The sequence below is a fragment of the Calidris pugnax genome, unplaced genomic scaffold (genome assembly GCF_001431845.1).
Source record: "Calidris pugnax isolate Ruff unplaced genomic scaffold, ASM143184v1 scaffold54, whole genome shotgun sequence".
NCBI classification, from domain to species: domain Eukaryota; kingdom Metazoa; phylum Chordata; class Aves; order Charadriiformes; family Scolopacidae; genus Calidris; species Calidris pugnax.
Window position 1 is genome coordinate 5,324,609 of NW_015090864.1, and position 24,350 is coordinate 5,348,958.

The following is a 24,350-nucleotide window of genomic DNA, read 5'->3' on the forward strand; positions in this document are numbered from 1 at the left end:
AGAAGTGACAATTCTGAGAGTTGCATTAGCAACAGAAGTAATTACAGGGGATGAATGGGCCAATCGACTTGGACTTGCTTTCTTTTCCTCGATGCAAAAATCATGAGCCTTTGCATTTAGGGGAACAATTAAACCTGTATTCAGAAAAAAAAACAGTTGGGCTATTACCTGTCATAACAGTTGAAGTCATCTAACCAGCAGCCTTTCTTCACCAGCTCAATGGAGCCCGAGTTGTTTCTCCAGGAGGCGTAGCAGTGGAGCCGCTTGTCCTTCTCCCCCTCGCAGCGCTCCACGCCGCTCTGGTTGGTCTTCTCCAGCTCCCAGTTGGCGTTGTAGTAAATGCATTCCCTTGTCTCAGCCTCCCCATGGCCCGGTCCTGAAGGAAAATACAAAGCCAAGTACATTTAAGAAAAAATCAGAAAGAGATCCTGGGAAACACATCTCCAGTAACCACGCTTTAGGTGATGCGTACATTTGTCTCCCTGGGAGCTAAGGAGCTCATGGCTGTGAGCTTCAGCCTGGTGTGGAGGGTTATCCTCCTTTGCTGGTGTGAGGTGGGGAACAGGGAGGTCAGGTTTGCCTAAGCTCATAACAGGAGCTCATGGGGAAGTCAAGAGCCCAGCTGTGACCCCTGCCAGGTCTCCTCCGGCCAGTGCTTCAACCACAGAACCCAAAGAGGGGGATGTATAACCCATACCCAGTAATTTCTAGCCACACAGCCCAAAGAGGGGGATGCACAACCCATATCAAGTTCAACTTTCTAACCACAGAAACCCTGTTTAGGAAAGACAACCTCCCAGAGTGCTACTTGCCACTTGCTGGGATGTCACACAACAGAGTGACCCTTCCTCTCCACCATTATTTCAGGAAACACCACCTAAAAATAAGTGGTTTCTTACGTCGGTAGGATGTAACTGAGAATAGACAATATTCATCCTGCACAGGAGGGTGAGACCAGTGCCTGTTCCTCACTTAGATCCCATTCCAGGCTTATTTGGATAAGGCTTCATACAATAAATGCCATGCTTTTAGCTGCGGTTGACAGCTCATGCTGCCTCTCCACCCAAGCAAGACCTTCATCAGAAAGCAACTCTGTTCCCCAAACAACTCTGGCCACCCCAAACACGTTTGGCCACCACAAACCTAACCCCTCTGAGTCTTTCCCCCATTAGAGCCTTGTACCAAAGGACTGAGGAGTTCTTACTGTTCCCATTAAAACAATTCCCACGTGGCCACCACGGCGCAGAGCTGAGACACGGTTACAGACACATCCATTAAAAACAGTCATGTAAAGGAACACTGCTATCTGCAGGTGACCTGTTTCGACCTCTTCATTTGGATATATTCTGCTTTGCAGCACTTTGAGGATTAGTTTAAAATAAAAAGAATGAAACAAACACACAACATGTAAGCAGACACCCAGAAAAGGTATCACAGAGCTTGTGATTTTGTAAATCCTGACATGCCCTGCGGCCATCTCTCTTTGGGATTACCCAACCTAAGGCAAGGCCAGACCTGGCCATTATTTTGATGGATTGCAATCATGGAAAACGTAGGTATCCCAATAAAATGTGTTGACAACTGGGTAGAAAACAGGAATGGGTCCCACAGGATGGTGAAATGAAAGTGCTGAGCTCCCGGAATAGCCAGACCTCTGCAAAGCACAGAACTGAGTTTCTGGCTGGAAAATTTTACAGTGCTTTCATGACTTTATCTTCTCCAAAGGCCGTGCAACCTTTAATGTTGAGATTAAGGCAGTCAGGGCCACGTCTGGATGACCTAAATGCAACCCAGCCTGTGATTCCCACTCAACATGGCAACCCAGCCACTTCTGAAAGGTCTCTACAAGGTGATGCAATTCAGTCTTCATAAGACACTGAGAAGTGAGTGGCTTACAGCCAGCAGTAAAAACACCCAGCTGGGGCACAGGCACCAGCTCCAGGCCCCGGACACCTTCTGTAGCCTCATTGTTTCCATACCTCAACACACCCATCCACTACTGATGTAAGCACCCTCACAACATCCACCCAGAGAAGGGGGTATTACTTCCAACTGAAGATCCAACACACCAAGATTAAACGACTTGTCCCACATGAGCAGGATGCTGGGGAGGAGCCTGACCTGCCCTTCCATAGCCTGCAACTCCTCAAGTCGTCAAGTCTCCAAGCTGCTACCTGGTGGCAGGATTCACCTCCAATTTTGCAGCGTGTGGAGAGCACTTTAGAGATGGTGCTTGAGCTAGAGATTGCATTCAAGCTATTGATTCCCTACGGCAGATCAGGCTACATTCAGCCTTCTGTTGCCAACAGGCGTCATCGTCCTGGTTTGAGGTAAAACAGAACCAATTTCGGTTTCCATAATTTTAATTTTCAAATCACAACAGTCATGTAAGGAGTGCAGATGACCTGGGACGGAGCAGAACCTGAACTGTAAGAAGGTAGCAGGAGAAACCATGGTTTCTACACAAGCTAGGGGTGATGTGTCAAACCTGCTCCTTACACTGGCACCTCAACTCAGTGATGGGTAATTTTCATGGTATGGAACAAAGTCATCAGACTAGGAGGAGGTGTTCAATCCTTCAATAACTCTTTTTGGGGGAGAATGTTTAATCTGCACCGTGGGAGAGACTGAAAGGTAGGAGAGCTATGAGAAAGTCATAAAGCTGACTTCTGAAACTGGAAATTATATTCAAAGCACACACCAACAAGAGCTCAATTTCAATAGCACCTGCAGGTTTTATCGGCACTCGCAAAGCTCCATCTGAGTTTTCCTCTGACAAGTTGCTTACTATAATAAAAACAACCTACCAATATCCCTCAACACAGAACAGTGTCAATATTGACACTTCTTGTTAAAGCCTTGATATTTGTTCTCTTGATACTTACACCATGCTTTGTTAGGGCAGATTAAGCATTTTTGCTAAATACTGGTTAAAGCAGCAGCAAAGTGAAGGAGAATTGTCTTGTGAGCGGGGAGGGCGATATCTTTTTATTTATAAAGGAACGAGTAAATATCTTAGCTCCACTGTCATACTTCACATGTCTTCCAGCTGAGACCTGACAGGTAATACTCACTATCACCTTCTGGTCCAGTCCTTGAAATCCATTTTGCGATATTATTTCCATCATCCCCAAAAAAATCATGCTTTGGCTCTAGATGGGAATTTCCTCTCCCTCCCCAACCCCATCTCCCAGAAAACAGGAAGGTTTAATGAGCCATTTGCCTGGGAAGCAGCCCCAAAATCTAACCCTGGCTCAGCCACCTCCCTCCGTTAACCTCGAGCAATACTGGGTGGCCTCTTGTTTTCTCCACCTGCAATGAAGACCAATGCAACGCACAGAGCTGCGGTGAGAGATGATGTTTCCACTCTGCTTTGAATAAAAAAGAATGTTAAAAAGATGTGAAGCAGGAGCTTTATCGGCTGTGGGACCAGCAAACCGAGGCTGCTAAATCCTGTGCTGCGCCCAGGCTCCCTTCCCCCAAGACAGTTGTCTTTTCTGGAACAAGTTTCAGCTGAAGACTAAAAGATCTGCTTGCAAACACACAAACCCAACTCTGCAAACAGCAACCGTGCCAGGAAAAAGGCCTTTCACAGTTTTTTTTCCCTCGCTGTCAAAGTTTAGATGAGTTGAACAAAAGCATGTAGAAAGTTTTGGATGACTAAATATATTTATGTTTTCCTTAAAATACCTCCTAAGGACGCTTGCATTAAGGAGACACTTTAAAAACCTGCCTGTTTGCTACCTGCTTTCCAATCTTTTTAAAAAGCCATTTGGAAGGATCCTCATCCTGCTGGATGCTTGGGGCTGCAAGAAACCCTTTTGTTTGTGCCCAAGATGGTCTCAGCAGGAAGGGGCACGGCTCCAGGACTGGGTGTTAATTTACCTGCTGCTTTAGCTCATGAAGAAACACTCACACCTTGCTCTGTAATGGATCCTGCAGAGCCCAAAGGTTGTAGCTCACTGACTTATTGGTGCTCCCTGAGTCCAAACCCTCAACTGAATGGAGGGAGGGGGAATCGAAATGGGGTTTTGTCCCTTTGAGGGAGAATGCTGGGGTGCTGGTGACTGAGAGAAGGAAATCTGAGCTCTGCTCCTGCATCTCCAGAAAGCTCTGTGGGTTTTCCTGCCTCCTCTTCCCGCCTTGGGCAATGGGTACGGAAGTCCCCATTCCCCCAAGGCCACGGGAGGTCTGCAAGAAAGACCAAGCTGGACACTTCTGCAGAGCAACACAGGTGAAGGAGGCTTAGATCAACCATGTCTTGCTTCTCACTTTAAGTTGCAACAAAAATCAGAGGGTATTGCCCCGTAATGGGGGCAGGAGGCATCTGTCTTCTTCTACTGGCCACTGATGCTGAAGCTGAAGCACAAGGGTTGGGTTGGACTTGAGTGGGCTTCCCTCAATGCCCAGCAGTGCGACCTGGCTCAAGGGAGGTGTTGAACCAAACCTGAGAGGCAGCTGAGAGACTGGACAGGATTAATTTTGGCCACAAAAAGGCTTTCCTGAAACAAAAGCCTTTGGGTCTAGTGACTAACCACAGCCTGAGATGGTCTAAAAGGGCTGTGTCCCCCTGGTCCTGCCCTTCCCTCCCCATGATGATCTTGTCGCCTCCCTCACGACAGCATTGATACGTGGTAGGAAAGTTCCTGACCTCCCTCATTTGCTGGCATTGCCTGGAGAGGACACCCAGCTCGTGTGGGGTGGAAAATAAACATACTGGGGAACTGCTTGGCTTTTGGCAGAAAGTCAACAGGACTTGGGCGGCGCGAGATAGAAAACATTTGCTAAGCAAGTGTTTGAAGATCATTGTCGGAACTTGGTTTAATTCATTGTGCCCCTGTTCTCCTCCCACCTAATCCAACTCCACCAGCCACAAAGCATAAGTCGGGGAAAAAAAGGCTGTTTCCTACCCGGCAGAGACTCCCGTGAGGTACAGGCAAGAGGTACAAACGCGCGGATAAGTCAGGGAAAAAAAGGCTGTTTCCTACCCGGCAGAGACTCCCGTGAGGTACAGGCAAGAGGTACAAACGCGCGGTGGGACCTGCTGACCCCTGCCACATGGATGCATTTTGCAGGGGAGATGTTTCAACCATGATTGCAGGAAGTACAGGAGGTGGAAGGACCCACCACGCTTTGCTGAAAATGCTGAGCGAGCAAAGCAGGAGCACGCAGAACGGGCAGGAGCATCTCCAGCAGCACAGCCCCAGTTCTCTCCATGGAAAAGAGCCTTGTGTCAGCAGCCAGGCAAAAAGCCATCAACAATTTCACACCACGATCTACAAACAGTCATTGAAGGAATAAAGCCTGAAGTGCTGTTTGAAATCGAAGTCTAAAGGCAGAATCAGGCTTCAAAGGAGCAGATGGGTTTCTGGCATCCCACTGCATCCACCCAGCACTTTGGAGATGACGCAGAGTGGCTTCTCCCAACACCTTCCTCGAACAAAAGCTGCACACAAATACCTTTACGCAAAACACCACCAAGCCCAAATACTTCCCAACACATCATGAAGGCAGAGGGAATCTACCCACCACCACCCATTTTTGGGGTGGAAGTCAACTTTTTGACCTCAGCCCTGAGAAACCATCATTACGCCGATTTCCCTTGGGTCAATTTTCTGCTCCAAATGACTGAAGCATCACCAGGTTTTTGCCGAGCAAGACCCCCAGCACCTATCTGAGGCACATAATGATGGGAAGAGCAGTGGAAACACCGTGCAACACGGGAAGACCTCTCTCCTCTACTTGGGAGTTGCAAGGCACGGAGGGAGCTCATTAAAAAGGGTCCTCGTGAACTGAAGGACTTCAGCCTGCTGAGGCATGGGGCCTTGCTGCTGATCTGAGGCTAAACTCTGCTCTCCTAATTTGGAGCTGCCGACAGATCACTGAGGCTGTGTCATTATCCACCAGCTGCTAAATTATAGCCAAGATCCCGTGTAGCAACTCCAGGTCTAGGTGTTAGCAGTTGCTGGGCTCCTAACTCATAATTAGATACATAGGGAATATCTTCCCCAAGGCTGAAGGCTGCTATAAATCTCAGCTCTTTATCTCCTGCCTGTCCCCTTTTTAAAACCTAAAATGAAAGTATATACGAAAAGATGGGATGTGTCAAAATAGTCTGCATAAACACTGAGTGATTTACCAGACAGTCTGTTTGCCTAACTGTCAAAACCACCGGGCTTTATACATGAAACTGTGTATGCAACTGAAGTTATTTGCAAACACTTAGTTATGTCCCTATATAGCTATTTGTACATGTAATTTTATAATATAAAATGACAGAGATTGTACACTGAATTGGGGTAATTGCCCTCTAATTTGGAGGGTAATTGCATGTAGCAATTAAGCAACTGCGGATGCATTCTTGCATGTGTGATTATGAAAGTCGGGCCCTTTGTTTGAGGTTTGGGTTTGTTTTCAAGAGCTATCCCTCAAACCACGGCGTGGTTGAGCAGAGCTGGGAAACAGGAGGCTGCTGGGTGCTCACCTGGCAGCCCAGCATCTCCAACACCACTCTTCCCACCTCTCAGTGCCTGCAGGGATGCTAAACCAGAGCCCTCCGAACCCAGGGCTGCATTTTGGCACATCCTTCAGTGGGGGGACCACCATGCCCACCTGGGAGGCACTGGGGAGGAGGGAAACCAAGGAAAAAGGGCTGCTCTCCCTCTCCCAGACACCTGCCCAGAAGTTATGTGTGCAGAACTGGCAAATCAAAGGAAATCAAATAGTTGTTGCTAGCATTTCAGATCCCAAAATCAAGCCAGAGGGAAGGCCTGCAACTGAGAAAGTTTGGAAAATGTTGCTCTGGAGAGACCACCCAGTTGCATCTCTACAGAGCCGATAATGAATCTGCAATTAGTAAGCATCGCTCCAGCACTTATTCCCCAAGCGGGGTGATTTCATTCCTGCTGTACTTAAATAATAGACTCTAAATACGTTTTTAGGCAAAACATCAAACTAGCGATGACATCTGTGGTTGAGTACGTAACTGTACATGAGGATTTAAAGACTCCTCACTTGTCTCTCCCGTTCTTTCACAAAAGCTTTGAAACAGCAGAGCCCCACATAACAGAGATGACCCAAAACTTCACCCCACCTTTTGGGGACCCCTGTGGCCAGCATGCGCCCAGGCTCGGAGCCATCAGATACCCAGGGCTTGCCCTTCCCAGCCGTCCGTGTGCAGGGATGAGCAGTGCCCTGGCTAATTAAAAAAAACCAAACAAAAAACCCTACACAGTAAAGCATCAACTATCACAAAATGTTTTGGTTCTTAAGCCAGATCAGGTAAAACCAGGCTCATGCAGCACCGAGAACGGGAACGGTGTAACACCAAGGGAGGATATTACTTGGAATTCTGTTTTCTGTCAATACATTTGGCATATCCCACGATAAAAGAGCTCTAAGTTTTCTAGTCAATCAATGGCTGTTAATCTATTATCTCAGCATAGATTGCCATGGTAACCTGCAATGATGCCATTGACAACCAGTCTCCAAAGGACAGGAGGCTTTAAGTCATTTTCTTTTAAAATTAAAAAAGGAACTTTAATATTAAGAAATACATCCTCCCTGCTCACCAGGGATGACAACTCAGGGCTTCTATATTCACACCATGACTCACGCTTCACAGCTTCCACGGACATCTGTGTAGCAACCCCCCCCCCCCCCATATATCTCTTTTTTAACTTGGGCTTAAGTCAGTAAAAGATAACTAGGAAATTATTCAAAAGAATTAGATCTTTATTAGAATTTTCCCCAAAACCGCTAGTAAAATCAGTTTTGTAAAATATAGGGAGCATGTTTTAAGAGTCATTGCTACCAGCTTGGGGAAAGGAGGCAACAAAGGTTTAATTCTTCTGAATAATTTCCCTGATATTTGAAGTGGAATAGAGCAGACAGAAGAAGGATCCAGAGAAGGACATGCAGCATCCCAGCTCCTTACAAGTCCACCAAACCAGGCAGATTCCTGTTTAGCTCCTCAGATGGAGCTGACTGAGATGAAAGTGTTATTCGATTTAGTGAAATACTGGGTGTACACACACACACGCACACACACAGAGTTGACGAGATTAATCTCTTGGCCCAAAGGGAAGGACCACTCAGGAAAAGGTTTAGTAAATCATTCCTCTGGCCAGGCAGAGCGATCCAAGAAGGTTTGGCCAGGTCACCAGCTGGACTGGTGTGCAGCAGGACAGCAACGCTGCCAGCAAGTTAATCAATTTTTGGAAGCAGGGCATTTTTGACTTGAACTCAGCTGGTCACTTCTGTATTTTATTTAAAGAAGAGATCATTTTAGTTATCCATTAGAAAAATCCTATTTTGTAGCATTTCAGTTAAGGACAAAGCCAAAATGTAATTAGATTTCTCCCTTCGCATCGCTAACTGTATCTGTCTCCCCCAAAAAAGGTTTTAGTTCTTTAATAAAACCATCAGGGAGATCAATCAAAAGCATTTAATGCGGTGGTGCTTCTGCAGTTCATGTTTAAATGCACTTTGGGTCACAAACGAGGCAATTTGGACAGCAGAGCTCAAACCAGATTAGTAATAACACACAAAAAAGGCCCAATTTATCCTTTTTTTTTTTTTTTTAAATACAGATACACACTCCTCCGCTACACCCAAGAGGATAAAAACAAAATCAAGTCAGCCTTGATGAACAGAAAGTTACGCACCCAAAAGAGGGGAGAATGCAGGAAGCTGCAGACCACCTGGCCAAACCTCCTGAGATGCTGAGCTGCTGGCTCTCCTCCATCTGTGACCGTCCCCAAGGATGCCACCTCCTGCAGGACCTCGGCCACAAGCGTTGCAGGAGAATGTCAACTGCTTCTCTACCCCCTCCGCTCATTAGGAAACACCTCCTGGCTTCCTTTGCACCACTACATCAAGAAAACCCCTTGCTCCATACAGAATTGTTGCATTTTCCCCCCAGACTGTGAGTTTTCAAATAAGCATACACTTACTTGGATTTTTTTTTTTTTCTTAAATTTGAGATATGCATTTATAAAAGCATTAAGCAGACCATTTATTTGGTTTGTAACAGCAATGACTACTCTCTGGCATGAAAAATGGACCTTTGTGGGCTAAGCACTGTGCAAATAAGCTACCAAGAAGGTTGTCTCAGCCCCCAAACTTTGCAGCCTCAGTGATGAAAAATATTAGAGTTTAATGACAAGATTAAGATATTTCCAATTACACCTCCTAAAAATCGAATAGAGGGCAGATTTTGACCAGATACCACAAATCACTAAGTAAAATATGCAGCAAATTCTGAAATGACATTTCAAACATAATCATTTGTTCTCTCCTGTTCTCCTCGGCAGCCAGCATGAGGTCTCCAAAGAGCATGGGAGGAGGAAGTGAAATCACTTATGTTCATAAATATTTTCCACACACAGAGTGAAGTTTTGAAAAGCTTTCAAAGCAATCCTACAAAAGAAACTTCCTTCTAGGGAAAGGGATAAGGATACGGGAGCATCTCCTTGTGGAGAACAGAGATTTAAGGAACAGCCATTATCACATGGCAATACCTTTCCCAGCTCTTTGACGTGTGCCTGCTCCATCCCACCATCCTCATCCTCCCATGCCGCTGCTACCAGCAGAAATGCTTTTCAGAGCTCCTGATTTCTAAGGTCTTCTCCAGGGAGAGACTGATGTGTGCCCAACACACCACAGCCCACCTGGCACACCACAGAGAGCTTCGGTACCCAAACGGCAGCACCTCAATTCATAATCTACACATGGTCCTCCGAGATTTATCAGCAGGGACATTTCAAATATGCTTTAAAATGTGCTGAGTCTACTAAGATTGGGCCCCAAGTGCTTTTCTATTGATTCTGCTTGACATTTCCAAATACCACAATTCCAAATTTAATTCACTGGTAATTGGAAAAACTCTAATGCATGTAAATGGACAAGAAGATGTTGGAAGTCCAAAAGGTCAAGCATCAGGAAAGCGTGCCCCCAAGAACTAAATGATGTTTGTTTGTCTTCTTGTCACCCTCTTCTACTTGAATAATCAAAGCTCAGAGTTGGGCAGTTTTCTCAGCAGGGTGGAAGAAAGAAAGGAAATAAAAAAGCACAATCACTTAAACTGTGGGACAGGGTTCAAAATCACTGTTTTAAACTCCATCATTGACCAAAATTCAAATACACCATAGAGATGACTCACTGAATCAGCAGATTACATGAGCAAGTGGGAAACTCAGGGAAGAATTAATTTGATAACTTTGTCAGCAGAAGATGATTCTCCCTGTCTAGAAATCAGGTTTCTAAGATTACCTTGCTGCTACTCCACAGCTTTACAGGCACTGAGCTTCTCCTTGCCAGCCAGCAGAAGGGGAGGCAGCGGCAGAGAGAAAATCTTACCAGTTATATGAGTTCAAACCTCAGTTCCAGTGTGATGACAGATGTTTGTTGGCTGATCCCAACTGGGGTTTCTACTTTATTCACCTGAGGAAACCAAACTTCTGCTTCCTACCAACGGCTTCAGAAAGAAGAAATGCTGCAGGACCATGCAGGGGATGCTTGCCCAGGTCTTGCTCTAGGGTTCATTGTACTGATGGGCAATTAAGCCCTTTTTGGGCAAAGACTATTTGCATATTAGACAAAATACAGTATAACAAAATTCCCACATTTCTCCACGCTCTAGAGAATAAAACATGCAAATTTTAGCCACCAGTCCGACCTGCACTCCCCAGCACGTGAGCAATCACTGGTGCTCTCGCACCCTGGGGCATTTTAGCTCAAAGGGCAAGAATATGATGGAAGCAAAGGGCACAAACAAGCCCTGGCACTATTTATAGCCAGTATTACACTGATGAAAGAAAAGTATGTGCTACCACATCCCAATCAAAGCTTCCTCAGTTCAGCCTACAGCAGTACGTACGAAAATACTTGATAACTCATCGAAGCAAGCGAGATCTTTTACACTACATCCTAGATCTTCAGATCATTCAAGCATTGCAAAAGAAACCACTGACTTTTAAAAGCCTCTTTCCCAGTGTACACTGGTATTTCAAGAGTTAACAAGCTTCAGTCAAAGCACACTAAGGCAGCTGAACCCAGCAAAGAGAAGGGAGGCAGGAAGAAAAGCAACTCTCTAGCCCTTGCAATCACACACTAGCCTTAAGCCCTCCAAAAGGAAGTAAAGACATTCCTAAAATTCTTCAGAGGATGAGAAGCAAGTTGTCAGCCGAATCAGAAGTCCATTTCTCCCCTCTTTACGCTCTTAATAGCAAATCCCACATGAGCAATTTTAAAAGCCTCTTTTACAATGGAGTTTTCTCCCAAGTGGCTACAGCACATCTAGGACTTGTCTCATGTTTACAGAAATGTACCTTTCTCCTTTGGGTCTATTGAAAAAAGCTCCCGTCAAATGACCTGAGGAAGGAATGCAGCACAATCCAATACCATCATGCAATTTCCAGTGATTGTTTCTGTTACAATAATGAAAGGCACAGAAGAAATGGCTGGATAACTGCAGTGATTCGCTAAAGACAAGTTATAAAGGAGATGCTGTAGAGATACTATGTAAAAGGGGGGGGAATAAAGTCATCTATTAGCTTTCATCTTGATTACATGCACTCTCCAGTGTCCGGATTCCACTTCGAAATAAAAATGTCTCTGCGCAGATTGTCCTAGAAAGTTGAAACTCTGCCTGTTTGACGGGCAGAAAGCAATAAAATAATTGTGTGCTCTTGGACAGGTCTTCTCCTTCCCAATGTTTTATAGTTTTCTCAAGCCATAAGGAAAACTAAAACACTTTGGACCACAGTAAGCACATGGCATGGAAGGAGAAGCACTCACCCTCCATCCGTGTCCGAGCTTTCTGGATGACATGAGCTCAACAGCTCCACCCCAGAAACTGATGAGTACATTCCCTTCCAGTTCAACTTTCCATTTAGATGCCCGTTCCCATGGTGACCAGGCTCCAATACTACATAAAACAACATAAAATAATATTCTAAGATTCAATACTGTACTCCTAGACCATTTTCTAACCTCAGCTGGTGGGAATCTCCACAAGCCCCATCTCTCATGCTGCTCCCATGTATTCAGATGCTGATGTACAAGAATAAGGAGATGGATGTGCCCTACTCTGGGCACTTTCCAGGATACTACAAGTATTTAGGGGGATTTATCACTGGAAATGCAGTGAGAACCCAAAAGAAGACTCCCAGAAGACCTTATTGTACCCTTTCAACATATAAGGGAGACATTCAAGAAAGACAGAGAGAGGCTTTTGCCAAGGCCTGTAGTGACAGGACAAGGAACCACGGTTTTTAATGAAAAGAGGGTAGGTTTAGATTGGACATAAGAGATTTTTTTACAATGAGGGTGGTGAGACACTGGAAGAGGTTGCCCTGAGGAATTGTGGATGCCAGCTCACTGCAAATGTTCAAGGTCAGGTTGGATGAGGATTTGAGCAACCTGATCTACTGAAAAATATCCCTGCCCACAGCAAGCAGGGTTGACTAGATGATCTTTGAAGGCCCCTTCCAACCCAAACCATTCTGTGATTCTACAATGGAGACAGTTGGGTATCTGAGCACATTCCCTTCCAGTTCAACTTTCCATTTAGATGCCCGTTCCCATGGTGACCAGGCTCCAATACTACATAAAACAACATAAAATAATATTCTAAGATTCAATACTGTACTCCTAGACCATTTTCTAACCTCAGCTGGTGGGAATCTCCACAAGCCCCATCTCTCATGCTGCTCCCATGTATTCAGATGCTGATGTACAAGAATAAGGAGATGGATGTGCCCTACTCTGGGCACTTTCCAGGATACTACAAGTATTTAGGGGGATTTATCACTGGAAATGCAGTGAGAACCCAAAAGAAGACTCCCAGAAGACCTTATTGTACCCTTTCAACATATAAGGGAGACATTCAAGAAAGACAGAGAGAGGCTTTTGCCAAGGCCTGTAGTGACAGGACAAGGAACCACGGTTTTTAATGAAAAGAGGGTAGGTTTAGATTGGACATAAGAGATTTTTTTACAATGAGGGTGGTGAGACACTGGAAGAGGTTGCCCTGAGGAATTGTGGATGCCAGCTCACTGCAAATGTTCAAGGTCAGGTTGGATGAGGATTTGAGCAACCTGATCTACTGAAAAATATCCCTGCCCACAGCAAGCAGGGTTGACTAGATGATCTTTGAAGGCCCCTTCCAACCCAAACCATTCTGTGATTCTACAATGGAGACAGTTGGGTATCTGAAAGAGAAACAACAGTATATGGTTGCCAGCCTCAATTACACAACTGTTCAACTGCTGTGGTGACAGGAAGTTTGATCCCAGGTGATTCTCATCATGTTGAGTGTTACCAGCTGTGACCCAGAGCACACAGTACTGCTCTGCTGCCAAAGTCACCACCCCGATTCCACCACACGGCCACTAACTGCCCCAAGTCACCCCCTGACTTGCCATGTCTTGGTTTCCCTGTAGGTAGAAAGGACTATCAACAGGCATCGATGTCTGAAACACTATGTAAGATCTACCTCATTTTCTAAGCAATCATTTTATATAAATCCTCCCTCTACTAAACCTGAACACTCAGTGGAGAGACCTTTCCTGGTATCAGAGAATAGGTCAGACCTTGACTTTGACAGAGCAAACCATTTCAAAACTTGAAGATACTTTACATTTCTTTCTCTTCCCTCTCCTCCAGATTTCAGTAAGGAGGCAACCAAGGATTAATTCATGCTTGTTTAAACCACCTTGCAAAAAATCTTTCAAATACTCCCACCATAAACTGCAACATGATCATTTTAGGCTGCAGTCAAACCCTGTCCTTTCTCCTCAAGGGCTTCATCAGCAAGATGCAGTAATCACTTGTTTACCTCCATGCGCATGAGTTGTAAGATGAGAGAGGTGCCTGCAGGAACATACACACAGAGGTCTGGCACCTACACAGAGATGAGCAAACTGCAACCCTGAGCACATCTTCTCGCTGCCTCCCCCTGCTCAGATACACTCAGGGACATAGGCGTGCAAAATACTTCCACCTCCTTAATAAAAAAGTACCGTAGGAAACATTACCATACACTCCTGTTAATCAGCAGGAACAAAAACGGAAGACATACCACCAATAAATTCCATTTTTCTCAAAATAATAAAAAAATTCCAAGGCAAGGCGAAAAGTTTCACTGTGACAGCAGCTGGTTGAGCAATAAAACCACTCAGCTGCCCACTAGGTTTGAACACACGGGTCTCAGTGCCCTTCAGCCAATTCCCCTGAACTTTGGTAAGGTGTTGCAGCGATTCCAGGAGAGCAAACAAAGCTTTCGATAACTTTTCGGAGAGCACAGGACCATTCATCTGCTTCCACACCCACAGGCAGGTGAACACACCTGGCCCAGGCTAGGCAGAAACAAGGATGGGAAACTCTCCATGTGTTATATCTTTCTTTTTAAGGTCGGAGCAAAGATAAGACCGTAGGAGGGTTTAGCCCACCACTACATGTACACATTTCCCCTGGGTACTGCATAACAGTTCAAGCTTTTCAATGTAATTACTCTAGTGCAGGATTCACTTTCTTTAATAGAATAACCCCAGTAAGACACAACCTATCATTCTATCTGTCCTGGGACCTCTGGTGAGCACTAAGAGATGCACTCTTCTTTATGCTGAATTAAGACCAAAGAGTATTATTGCTAATCAATCTGCTCCACCTTTATCATGGCCCCTACTTTGCAAGGGTGAGACAACTGATGAAGAGTGAAACAAGTGATGAACGACAACTGAAGAAGAGTAAAAATATCGCTAATCAATCTGCTCCACCTTTATGATGGCCCCTACTTTGCAAAGGTGAGACAACTGATGAAGAGTGAAACAAGTGATGAACGACAACTGAAGAAGAGTAAAACAATCACAGCTGGTAGGATTCAGGTTCAAAACAAACCTGGAGAAGGCGGTTGCTCACACAAAGGGCAGATGATGTGAGTAACCCCTTCTCAGAAGATGCCCCATAATGTTTTAAGAAGAACCACATGGGCTGGCTTGTTCTGCCATTCCTCCCCAGGCATCTCTTGGCAATAGAGGGGGGTCAGGCCACTGGGCTGGGTGGGCTTTTGTCCTGGCCCAGTCTAGCCATTGTCCACTTCCTATACGAAATGTCTTCAAACTAAAAAACATCATTTAAAATTATTTCCAATATTGCAAGACCCAAGCAGCTACTGGGAAACCAAACACAGTATGTTATTGACTGTGTCTTTGCTCTTGATTTCCTTTTGCCTACTTGCCTATCCAAGCAGTCTGCATTTCTTTTCATGTTGGGATTCAAGGAACCCAATCCCTTCGAACAACTGCCCCGAGCCCAGAAGTGCCATTTGGAGGCAACAGCTGCTTGGAGAAGGACACAACACCTCCACAAGCTCCTCCCTGTCAGACCCCATACCTGCTCCCCTTCAGATCAACACTTGCAACCAGTTCCCAATGGGCAGAGATTCTGCACGGGTTTTTCATCTCTTCATTGGTATTTCCCATCTTAACAAGTTTTTAATGTTTTATGTAGCAAGGATGCCCTGCCATTTAAAGAAGGAAGCGTGCAGTAGTAATTATTCATTAACAACACATCATAAGTGACCTTTACACTGAAGCAGAGGAAGCGGCCGTGCCTGTCCAGCTGTATTCTGGAAGAAGATGTGGGCCAAGAGTTTCAAAGATTTTCATGCAGGGTAGGCAGCCTAAGATATCTGGAAAATGTGCCCAAGTCTTGAGAGGACAAAAAATGTTTAAAAATGCCTCAACTTAAGTATCCACAAGCCACTGTACAGCTTTGAAAAAAATCTAAGCAGAGAGGAGAAGTCACCATAGCACTCAGTCCAAGCTGTTGTCTCATAGCCACTGTTGACCTTGACATAGCAAAGAATTAACATGTTGTCTTCCTTGCCATAAAAGGTATATTTCTAGCATAGGGATTAACTATTTCACCTCAAAAATCTAAAAGATACTGGGGTTTCTCCTGAAAAGCAGTGCTATGGATTGAATCAAAACCAAGGGCAGATCTACAAGCCTTGCAGCAAGAGCTGGACCCCCTTGTTTACACCAGGCTTTTCTAGTGGGATAACGACTACATGCCAGCTGTGCTGCTACAAGCCACACGTCCCTAGAGTAGCAAAAATATAACTCCTGTCTCTGTGCCACTGGTTTTTTGGGAGATAATTAAGCCCTTTTGTTCTTGGAAGAGGACTAGTCCCATCTTACGTTGCCCTCTCGGGCACACATGGGTGTATGTAGGAAGCAGAGCACCATAGACGCAAGTGAGAAGCAGAGCCAAGGCACGCACACGCACGAGGTCCAGGCATCAGAATCACTTGTGAAGTAAAAATAACATGCATCACCTTATGCACGATTACATTTTGAAAAGCAAAAAGTGTTAGGAAATTTTTTTGAAGAGAGCCAGTAACGTTTTGCAAGGATCGCTGACTCAAGCCCTCGATCTGGCTGTTTAGCTGATGACTGGAAAACAGCCCTGGCTATGTTTATTTTTTAGACAAAGTCCAGCTAAAAATGCATCCAGGCTTAAATAATCTGTGTAACAATGACCTCAAAACCCCAAACACAACATTGCATTGCATGCAGGTTTCCCAACAGGATGAGGCATTGTCAGGGCTGACACCCAGCTATCCTCTTTTGATGCACAGTCTACTCACACGGCATTTTTATCTTTATACCACCACCACTGCTCCTGGAAGTAACACACTATTTCATTTCCATTTGCATTTCAATATGGCCCCAAGGGCTTAACATACATCTGGTCCTCACCACGCTACTCTCTTCCCAAAGAGGATATTGCCTAAAGAAGTTGAGACAAAGGATGTGCCGAGTCTTGAGCAACCTCACGCCTCGGCTCTTGGCGCAAACCACGAGCGGAGCCTCCCGCTTCCCAGCAAAGCATCCCAGTTCACTTTGCAGCTCTCCATGCCAGGGCTTGCTCTACAAAGAGCAGCAAATGTCGTTATCCCACTTTATCACAGGTGGGGAGAGCCGGAGGAGGAGGCACAGCTCCAAGCCCAAGGTTATACATCGGGTCTGGAACAAGGCACTAGGAATATTTGACTCATCAATGTCAGAAGATCCCCAACTTTCCATGTTAGCCAAACAACAAAAGCTTAACGTAAGACACTATAACGGGTCTGCTGAGCACAGCTTGGGAACTGCACACCTCGCACACAGGCTCGTGGCTTTATATCCATCTCCTCACTATAACTGCCCCTCTGTCCTCCCCCGGCACAGCCAAGCCCAGCAGTGGTTTTGCTCCCATCATGAATCACGGAATGACATGGGGTTGGAAGGGACCTCTGGAGATCATCTAGCCCCTTCCGTGGGAGAGAAAGGCTTGATACATTGTTAAGATATTTATACATCTACACAGTATTACTGTTTAGGATTTGTGAGCTATTCCAAGTAACAAACCACTGGTTTTTTTTCCAGATTGAGAAGTACTTTTATTCACGCTCTCGGTGTTTCCCACCCCGATGCTGGTCCTATATCCCCCCTTCAAACCCACCATCCTGGGGCTGGGCACAGAGATGATAAACGAGACCAAGTGCCTCGGAGAAGTCATGCAGCTGATTAACCCCCTCTCCTCCTTAGAGAGCTTGGCTTGGTCACATCCATTTTGCCCGTGCCATCCAGGGGACTGGCAGTGGTCACACCAGGCCACGAGATGCTCCCTCCTGCCCAGTGCAGGCTGCTGGTCCGCAGAGAACTGCAGACAGGAGGATCCTCAAGCCCATTTTAAAAATCATCTTAAAATAGGGCGATGCCTCTCAATCGAGCAGGCGGCACAAGCCTTGCCAAGATGCTTAAGCTCTTCAGCCGCTCACTTTTCCCACCTCCTGCCTGTGTGTTTATTCCAACCCAACCGCCCGCACGTCCCAGCCCATCCCCAGCCTCCGCCGCAGAGCGGCTGCGCATTTCTTTGCCATAGGTATCTTTAGCAAGGGCCCAGCCACACCGAGTATAACACACTTATCTCTCCATCTATAAAATAAATATATAAATTTTTTTTCCTTTTTTTTTCAAGCAAGGACACATATCAAAGAGCACAGGATGCAGCGCAGTGACTCATGCAACCGGCACAGTAGAAAATTGGCTGCATGCGTGCCCGCAAAGGGCATTCTGCAGCTCTTCCTATAATTAGTCCTTCAAACGCTAGAGGGGAAAGTAACAAATTCAAAGAGGTTCCACTTCCCAATTATTCACATATTTCCAAATCAAATGGTTGTCTGTCAGAGAGCAACATGCCATTGCCCTAGGATATCAAAATGCAAACTGAAAAGTCTCTCCAGGAACAGGATTTGCTTTCATTACATTTATATCACCTAATTCATTTTAAGATTATATATAATTAGTCTCTCCCTCCATTACCCCCCCCAGTTCAATATTCTCTCCCAAGCAATTTCAGAACATACCACACATGCCAATGGCGCGTCTTCTAAGGCAGCAGCCTCTTGCCTGTCAAACAATATAAGGAATTTCAATTTTTATTTTTTTTTTTTAAAGCATTTTCTTTCTTTGAATTGCCAAATCTTTCACGTGTGCATTAGCACCAAACTGCTTCCACGAGATTATCTTTTTCTTTTAATTTTATTTTTTTAAGAAAACACCCCAGAGGAACTTTTTATCTTTACTTTTCATTTGCCTTCTGCCTGCCAGAGATTTCAGGCTACCATCCCTAATGTTTTACAACTGCTTCCCATCACCCTCAGACTCAGCACACTACCTTCGTTTGAACGTCTCCGATTTCAAATCCTCTCGATTCCAGCAGGTAAAAACCTGCTGGAACGTTTAATAGGAGAGAAAAGTGAAGTGCCCGGATTGCTTTCCCATCAACAAGCTATTACAGCATCGTTCCCAGCGAGGATGCAATTTTCTTGAACTAGAAAAAAGCCCTACATCCTGAAAAAAGATTTTCAGCAAACGCAGAAGGAGACTCCTGAGATGGGCAAGTTATTTCTGACCAGCTATGAATATAAAGGAATTATTTCATTATTGTTAATTTTTTAATAGGGAAGGAGGAGGATCTTTCCCCATGAGGGAGAGAAGGCGTTTGCTGCCACTTCCCGCTCTGCTCCAACCTTCTGCCGAGATTTCCCTGAATTTAGGGGGAAAATCACATTAATCACCAACCATTTTAGCACAGCTGATGCTGGGGCTAGATGAAAAGCATCCCATTTCTACCAGAGGTGAAACAGCACAGTATCAAATACAAGGAATACACCTGATGTGCCACCGCCGCCGTCCCAGCACAAACCACCTGGCAGGTTTTTCTAAGGTGAAATCAACAAGATCCCTGCAGCAAGAAGATGCCACAGGGGTGTGACCACACTGGACACACCAGGACCCCACAGCATTTCACTACCACCACCCGCAATCTCAGCTGCAGCCTGTACCCATCCTCTTCACCCTTCTGAAGCAACGGGATTGCGGGTTTTTAAGCAAGAAAACAGGGAAATAAGTTTTCAGAGCTTCTTCCAATTTGCAAAACCAATTTATACAAAAGCCCAAGAAGCCAAGAGATGTTTCACCCAATTCCCACATGTGCCCACGACCCTGGGCAGCCAGTCCTTGGATCGATGCTGTTTAGCACCAGGGCTTTGAGCATCTCTATATGAGTAAGAGAAAAAAAAAACATAGTTCTTAACTCTGATAACTCACAGACCTGAAGGTAAAGCCAGGGGGAAGATGGGCTCGTTTCATCACAAAATAAACCAGGTGAAAGCAACCTCAAAGGAGCTCGGCTGTGCTAAAATAGGGACTGGCATTAGCAGGCAGGGTGTATATATAGCTGAAGCAGAAAAGCATCACAATCTCCTATAAAAAGGGAATAAAAAAAAAAGGGGGAAAAAAGGAAGGAAAAAAAAAGCATTGGAATTGGAATCCTCTACAGGGGAAAAGGCATCCTGAACACATCTCAAACCCTGTGAGCTGGGAACTTCTCCCCCTGTCCCGAAATCTGGCCAAAGGGGTGAGACAGGAGCATTTCTGGTTTTGGACATCCAGAGCCACGCACGCAGGAGAGCATGGAGAGAGGAGAGGGTGATGGAGGGTTGGAGGAGCCCACCTCGGGCATGTTAAAAGGGGAAAATACAGTCACCACTTACACTTACCACAGATTTATTTTTTTTTAGCCCAATGAGTTCTCAGAACCACCTTGAAAATTCCCCCATCCCCTTGCATGACCCTTGGTGCAACCAGCGCTCGTGGAGACATCTCCTGCAGAGCCAGCTAAGTTAGAGCGATCCTTGCACAAACACCCCAGAAAACAGGGAATTTTGCTCAATCTTACTGTTTTTAATACACTGAGAAGCATCAGCTCATTTTTTTTTTTCCCCAAGTGTTTTTACTTTTTATTCTCCAACATTATACCTGCTCATACACCGCGCTGCAATTCCCCCATTCATTCCCAGCACCTCGTTTCCAGCTTTACTTGAGCTTTTTTTTGCAAGCTGCTGGCCCTGGACTGGGAAGCAAAACGTGCCGTTATCCCTCCCTCCTGGCTGCTCCTCAGGTATGACTGACATATCAGCCGCGAAGGATTTTCCACATCATGGGTTCCCTCTTAAAATCACAGCAAAGGATTGCTGCCTGCAATCAGTTTGTGGCTTGTGCACACACCGAGCTGTTCCAGCAGAGCTGCTCGGGCTCCCGTTCCTCCCCAGCACCCGCAGGCGAGCATGTTTATCCTGGAATAATATTGTTTTGTTTCAATTTAGCCTCGTGGATGTATTGCAATCAAACACCACAAGATTAAAAAGTAATCTCTGCTCCAGATTAGGAATATCTATATGCATGCAGCCATTCACATTAAATCCATACGGCGTATGAACTTCAATAGCCTATCTGACCACATCTTTAGCAGCCACTTCTTAAAAGTTGTAGTGCTCAAGAGCAGGGAAGCTCATGAGTTCCTGCAAATAGTTTCTGTATTCGGGAACTAGTAACACTTTAAACCGGGTAGGCAAACACCGGGTGTGTTGAGCGAGAGCATTACAACAGCAGTCCAAAGAGCTCTTCCCAACACACCATCCAAGGAGCTGTTGGCAGCAGCACCAGGCAGGTTAGTGCCACTGGAGAAAAGCCTCACGTGGATGCGATTTCACTGGTGAAGGACGGAGCAACCCACCTTCCCTGCAGAGGACGGGGAGAGCACAGCACTCAGACGAGGACATCTTCCCCACCGCACCCACTGTTTTGGTGCCAAGACTTGCTGGCTGCACCCAACTTCCCCCAAATTCCTGTCTCCTCCCCTTCTGCAGGGTGTTCTCTTGCTCATCAAGTAGGAGAGTTTGCAAACCAAAAGCCGAGTTTGTCCGTACTGAAAACCCCACTCGCAGCTCCAGGACTGCCCTCCGTGTCTTCTCAGTGTACACCAAAGACAGTGTCAAAGTTGTCTTGGATGGAGGATCCTCACCATAAAGGCATGATGTACCAAGAGTTGCTGCAGAACAGAAGTTAAAAGTCTTCAGGAACACTGTGTGCTCTCCACAAAATCTGTTTCAAAGAGCAGCAGGCAGCAAGATCAAAGCACATGTGGAAGTCCCCACAGACATGAGCAACTCCAGGAGGGGCTTCCAAGCGCCTCAGCAGATATTTCCCTTGGCTTTTGGAAGCAGGGCTGAGTCAATAGCAAGTGCTTTTGGGAAATCCCTCCTCGAGAGGGTGAACAGTTGTTCGCCTAAGGGATGGCAAGAACTGAGCAATCCGCACTGCTGGAAAGCAAGCGACTCTTCTCATGCATTTCAATGCACAGGGAAGCCCCATGAATCCGCAAGATGCTTTCTGGGGCACAACAGGAATCCCAGACTCAGGGGATCCTCAGTAGGAGATTAAGGATTGTCTTTTTTTTGTTGTTTTTTTCCAGAGGAGTCATCTGCATCAGCCAAATGCCCCTTCTAGGTATTTTATCCTGATGCTATATTCTCTTATCTTGTCATCCTAAAATAGAAGATTTCTATCTCCTAATTCTTATTTCCATCTTCCACTACAGATGAAGGGCACAAGTTCTCCACAGTTCTTCCTGGAAGCACACAAACTTCTCATGCTGGACTAGCAGGAGAGCTCAAGTGGATGGTTTTCAACTCAAACACCAGCGTGGATATTGGGTTTCATTACAGGCAGATTTCTTGGTCCCATTCCTTCAGCAGAGCTCTCCGTCGGTAGCAACAGCCTCTGCCACACGATGGGTATCCCCACAGGATTTGGAACCAATATATCCAGTATCATTTTGCTCCTCAGCCGACCGTGCTGTTTCCAGCTCTACTGAGTGTTAAGCAATCTTAGAGGCTTAAGTAGACTCTTATCTTGGAACGGATTTTAAGCCTGAAGAGCACCCAGTAGAAAAAAGACAGGCTGTGGGTATCGGAAGATAAAGTCCCTCTGCATGTGCTACATAAAAGGTTAAATTAGTGCATCACAGTCCTCTTCAACAACCTTAACGTCTACAAGATCTCAAGCCCATCGCACTAAGCTTCTGCTGGGTGACTCCTTGTGACATCTGACCACTTCCCTGAATGGGCAGCCTATGGCTGGGTATCACATAGCATCTTCCAAGCACACAAACGCATCATAAATCCTGCTGAAGATAGCATCTCTCCTACTCTGTTTGACCAGGGGATGGAGTAAGTTTGACTTGTTGCGGTTTAGCACCGTTTTTAAAATTTACTTGTCAGAAAGAAAGTGAGAAATGTGCATCCTGCCCTCCAAAAATGAGACATTTTGGAGAGTAAAGCACATGGCTGGGGTGGAAACTAGCTGCACTTAATCATGAAGCATTTCTCCCAGCTGGCCTTGTAAAATGTCACGGTTAATCCAGCCTCATCGCAAGTGGGTATTTCTTGATAATGAATCAGGTGCAAACCAGTAATTTCCTTCAGATGAGCCTGAATTAGGAGGGGGCTGCGGCAAAGGCAGCTCCGCTGGAGCAGACGGAAATTTCTTCTCGGTACATCCCCCTCTGGGGAAGAGGGACACGACACAGATTTTCCACGTAGGCATTTCATGGGGTGAAGATCGTTCCTTGCCCGCTACAAGGGGACAAGCAAACCACGAGCTGCTTCTATGGAGCCATTGCTCATGCAATGGGCTGCCTCGTGCTGCACAGACCTGAGCCCAGCTCTGCCCTCTCCCCTGGGCAAACCGCATCCCACACACACGTGTGAGCAAGGTAAGAGAACGGGGCAGACGGAGAGATGAATAGAGGAGTGATTATATGTATTTTATTTTATTTTTCCTCCAACCAAAACAAACCGCCTCCATCATTAGCGGTGGGTAGGGATGAGGATGTACTTTACATTCTCCACGGAACAATCGCTCTGTTTCAAGAGGATGAGAGATTCAGAAGGTGAAAGAGATATGGTCCTCGTGAAAAGATACTGTCCTTGAGGCAGTAGCTGCAACGATGCGTGCCCACGAGACAAAACCTACCTTAAATGATACCGTAACAGCAGGAACCCAGCTAGTAACATGCAGTGACATGATGGGATTCCAATCACGGGACAGAGCCCAACCCAGGATGCCACATCAATTGGAATAGTCAGAAGCAATCCCCTGTTTGCAGGATTTCCCCCCCAAAAGCAAAAAAACCTGCCAGGTTTCTGCTTTAATTAATGCACCATCTCTGCTCCGAAGCCAGGCTGCTTAACCTCTACCCTAACAAAAAAACCGTACTTTTTCTTTTTTAATTAACATTAAAACATTCATGACCACGAGCACCCCTTCTCCATTTGGTTTACAGCATGGTTACACTGAGAGTCACTGGCCAAACAAAAGCCATTAGTAGTCTAGTGCTCAAAGCACGGCTAATCTTTCTGGGTGTTATGAAATACAGATAAATCACTCACACACACTTATTTTAAACGCAATCTCCTTCACCTTCCACTATTATTTTTTTTTTTCTCTTTCTTTTCTGGAATTAAATCCCAGCAGCAGGTACTATTACAAACAACGTTTCATACCCAGCAATCGATGGCTGGGCGCTGCATCAGTTCCCCCTCCATCCCTAACACAGCTGGCTAAGTTTGACAATCCCAGCTGCAGTGATCTGTACGGCAGATACATTTCTACGAGGGGCCACAAGTGCAGGGTATACATCCTGCAACATCAGCCACAGAACCCAAAGGTTTCTGCTGATTTTTCCTTCTACTGCTATTTTCCACCTCGTCATTTTTCAATGGGATGGTGTCAACATAAACCACCCAACTCTCATCAGAAAAGCTTCACCCTATGCTTACGAACAGCCTCAATACATCAGGTACTATAGACTAAATTGCATTAACCATTGTAGGAATTAATGCAAAGGCAGCTCATATCCATACTAGGGGCAGAATAAGCCCGGATAGAAGC

The 24,350-nt window shown here is 45.6% G+C and overlaps 1 protein-coding gene across 1 annotated transcript in view; it reads right to left on the reverse strand.

The window, feature by feature from the left end:
- Positions 1-24,350, reverse strand: part of ACVR2B (activin A receptor type IIB) — a 121,662-nt gene that overhangs the window by 28,535 nt on the left and 68,777 nt on the right. Inside the window, exon 2 of the mRNA XM_014944893.1 lies at positions 169-376. Coding sequence (XP_014800379.1) covers positions 169-376 — 208 coding nt within the window. The remainder of the gene's footprint in view (positions 1-168; positions 377-24,350) is intronic.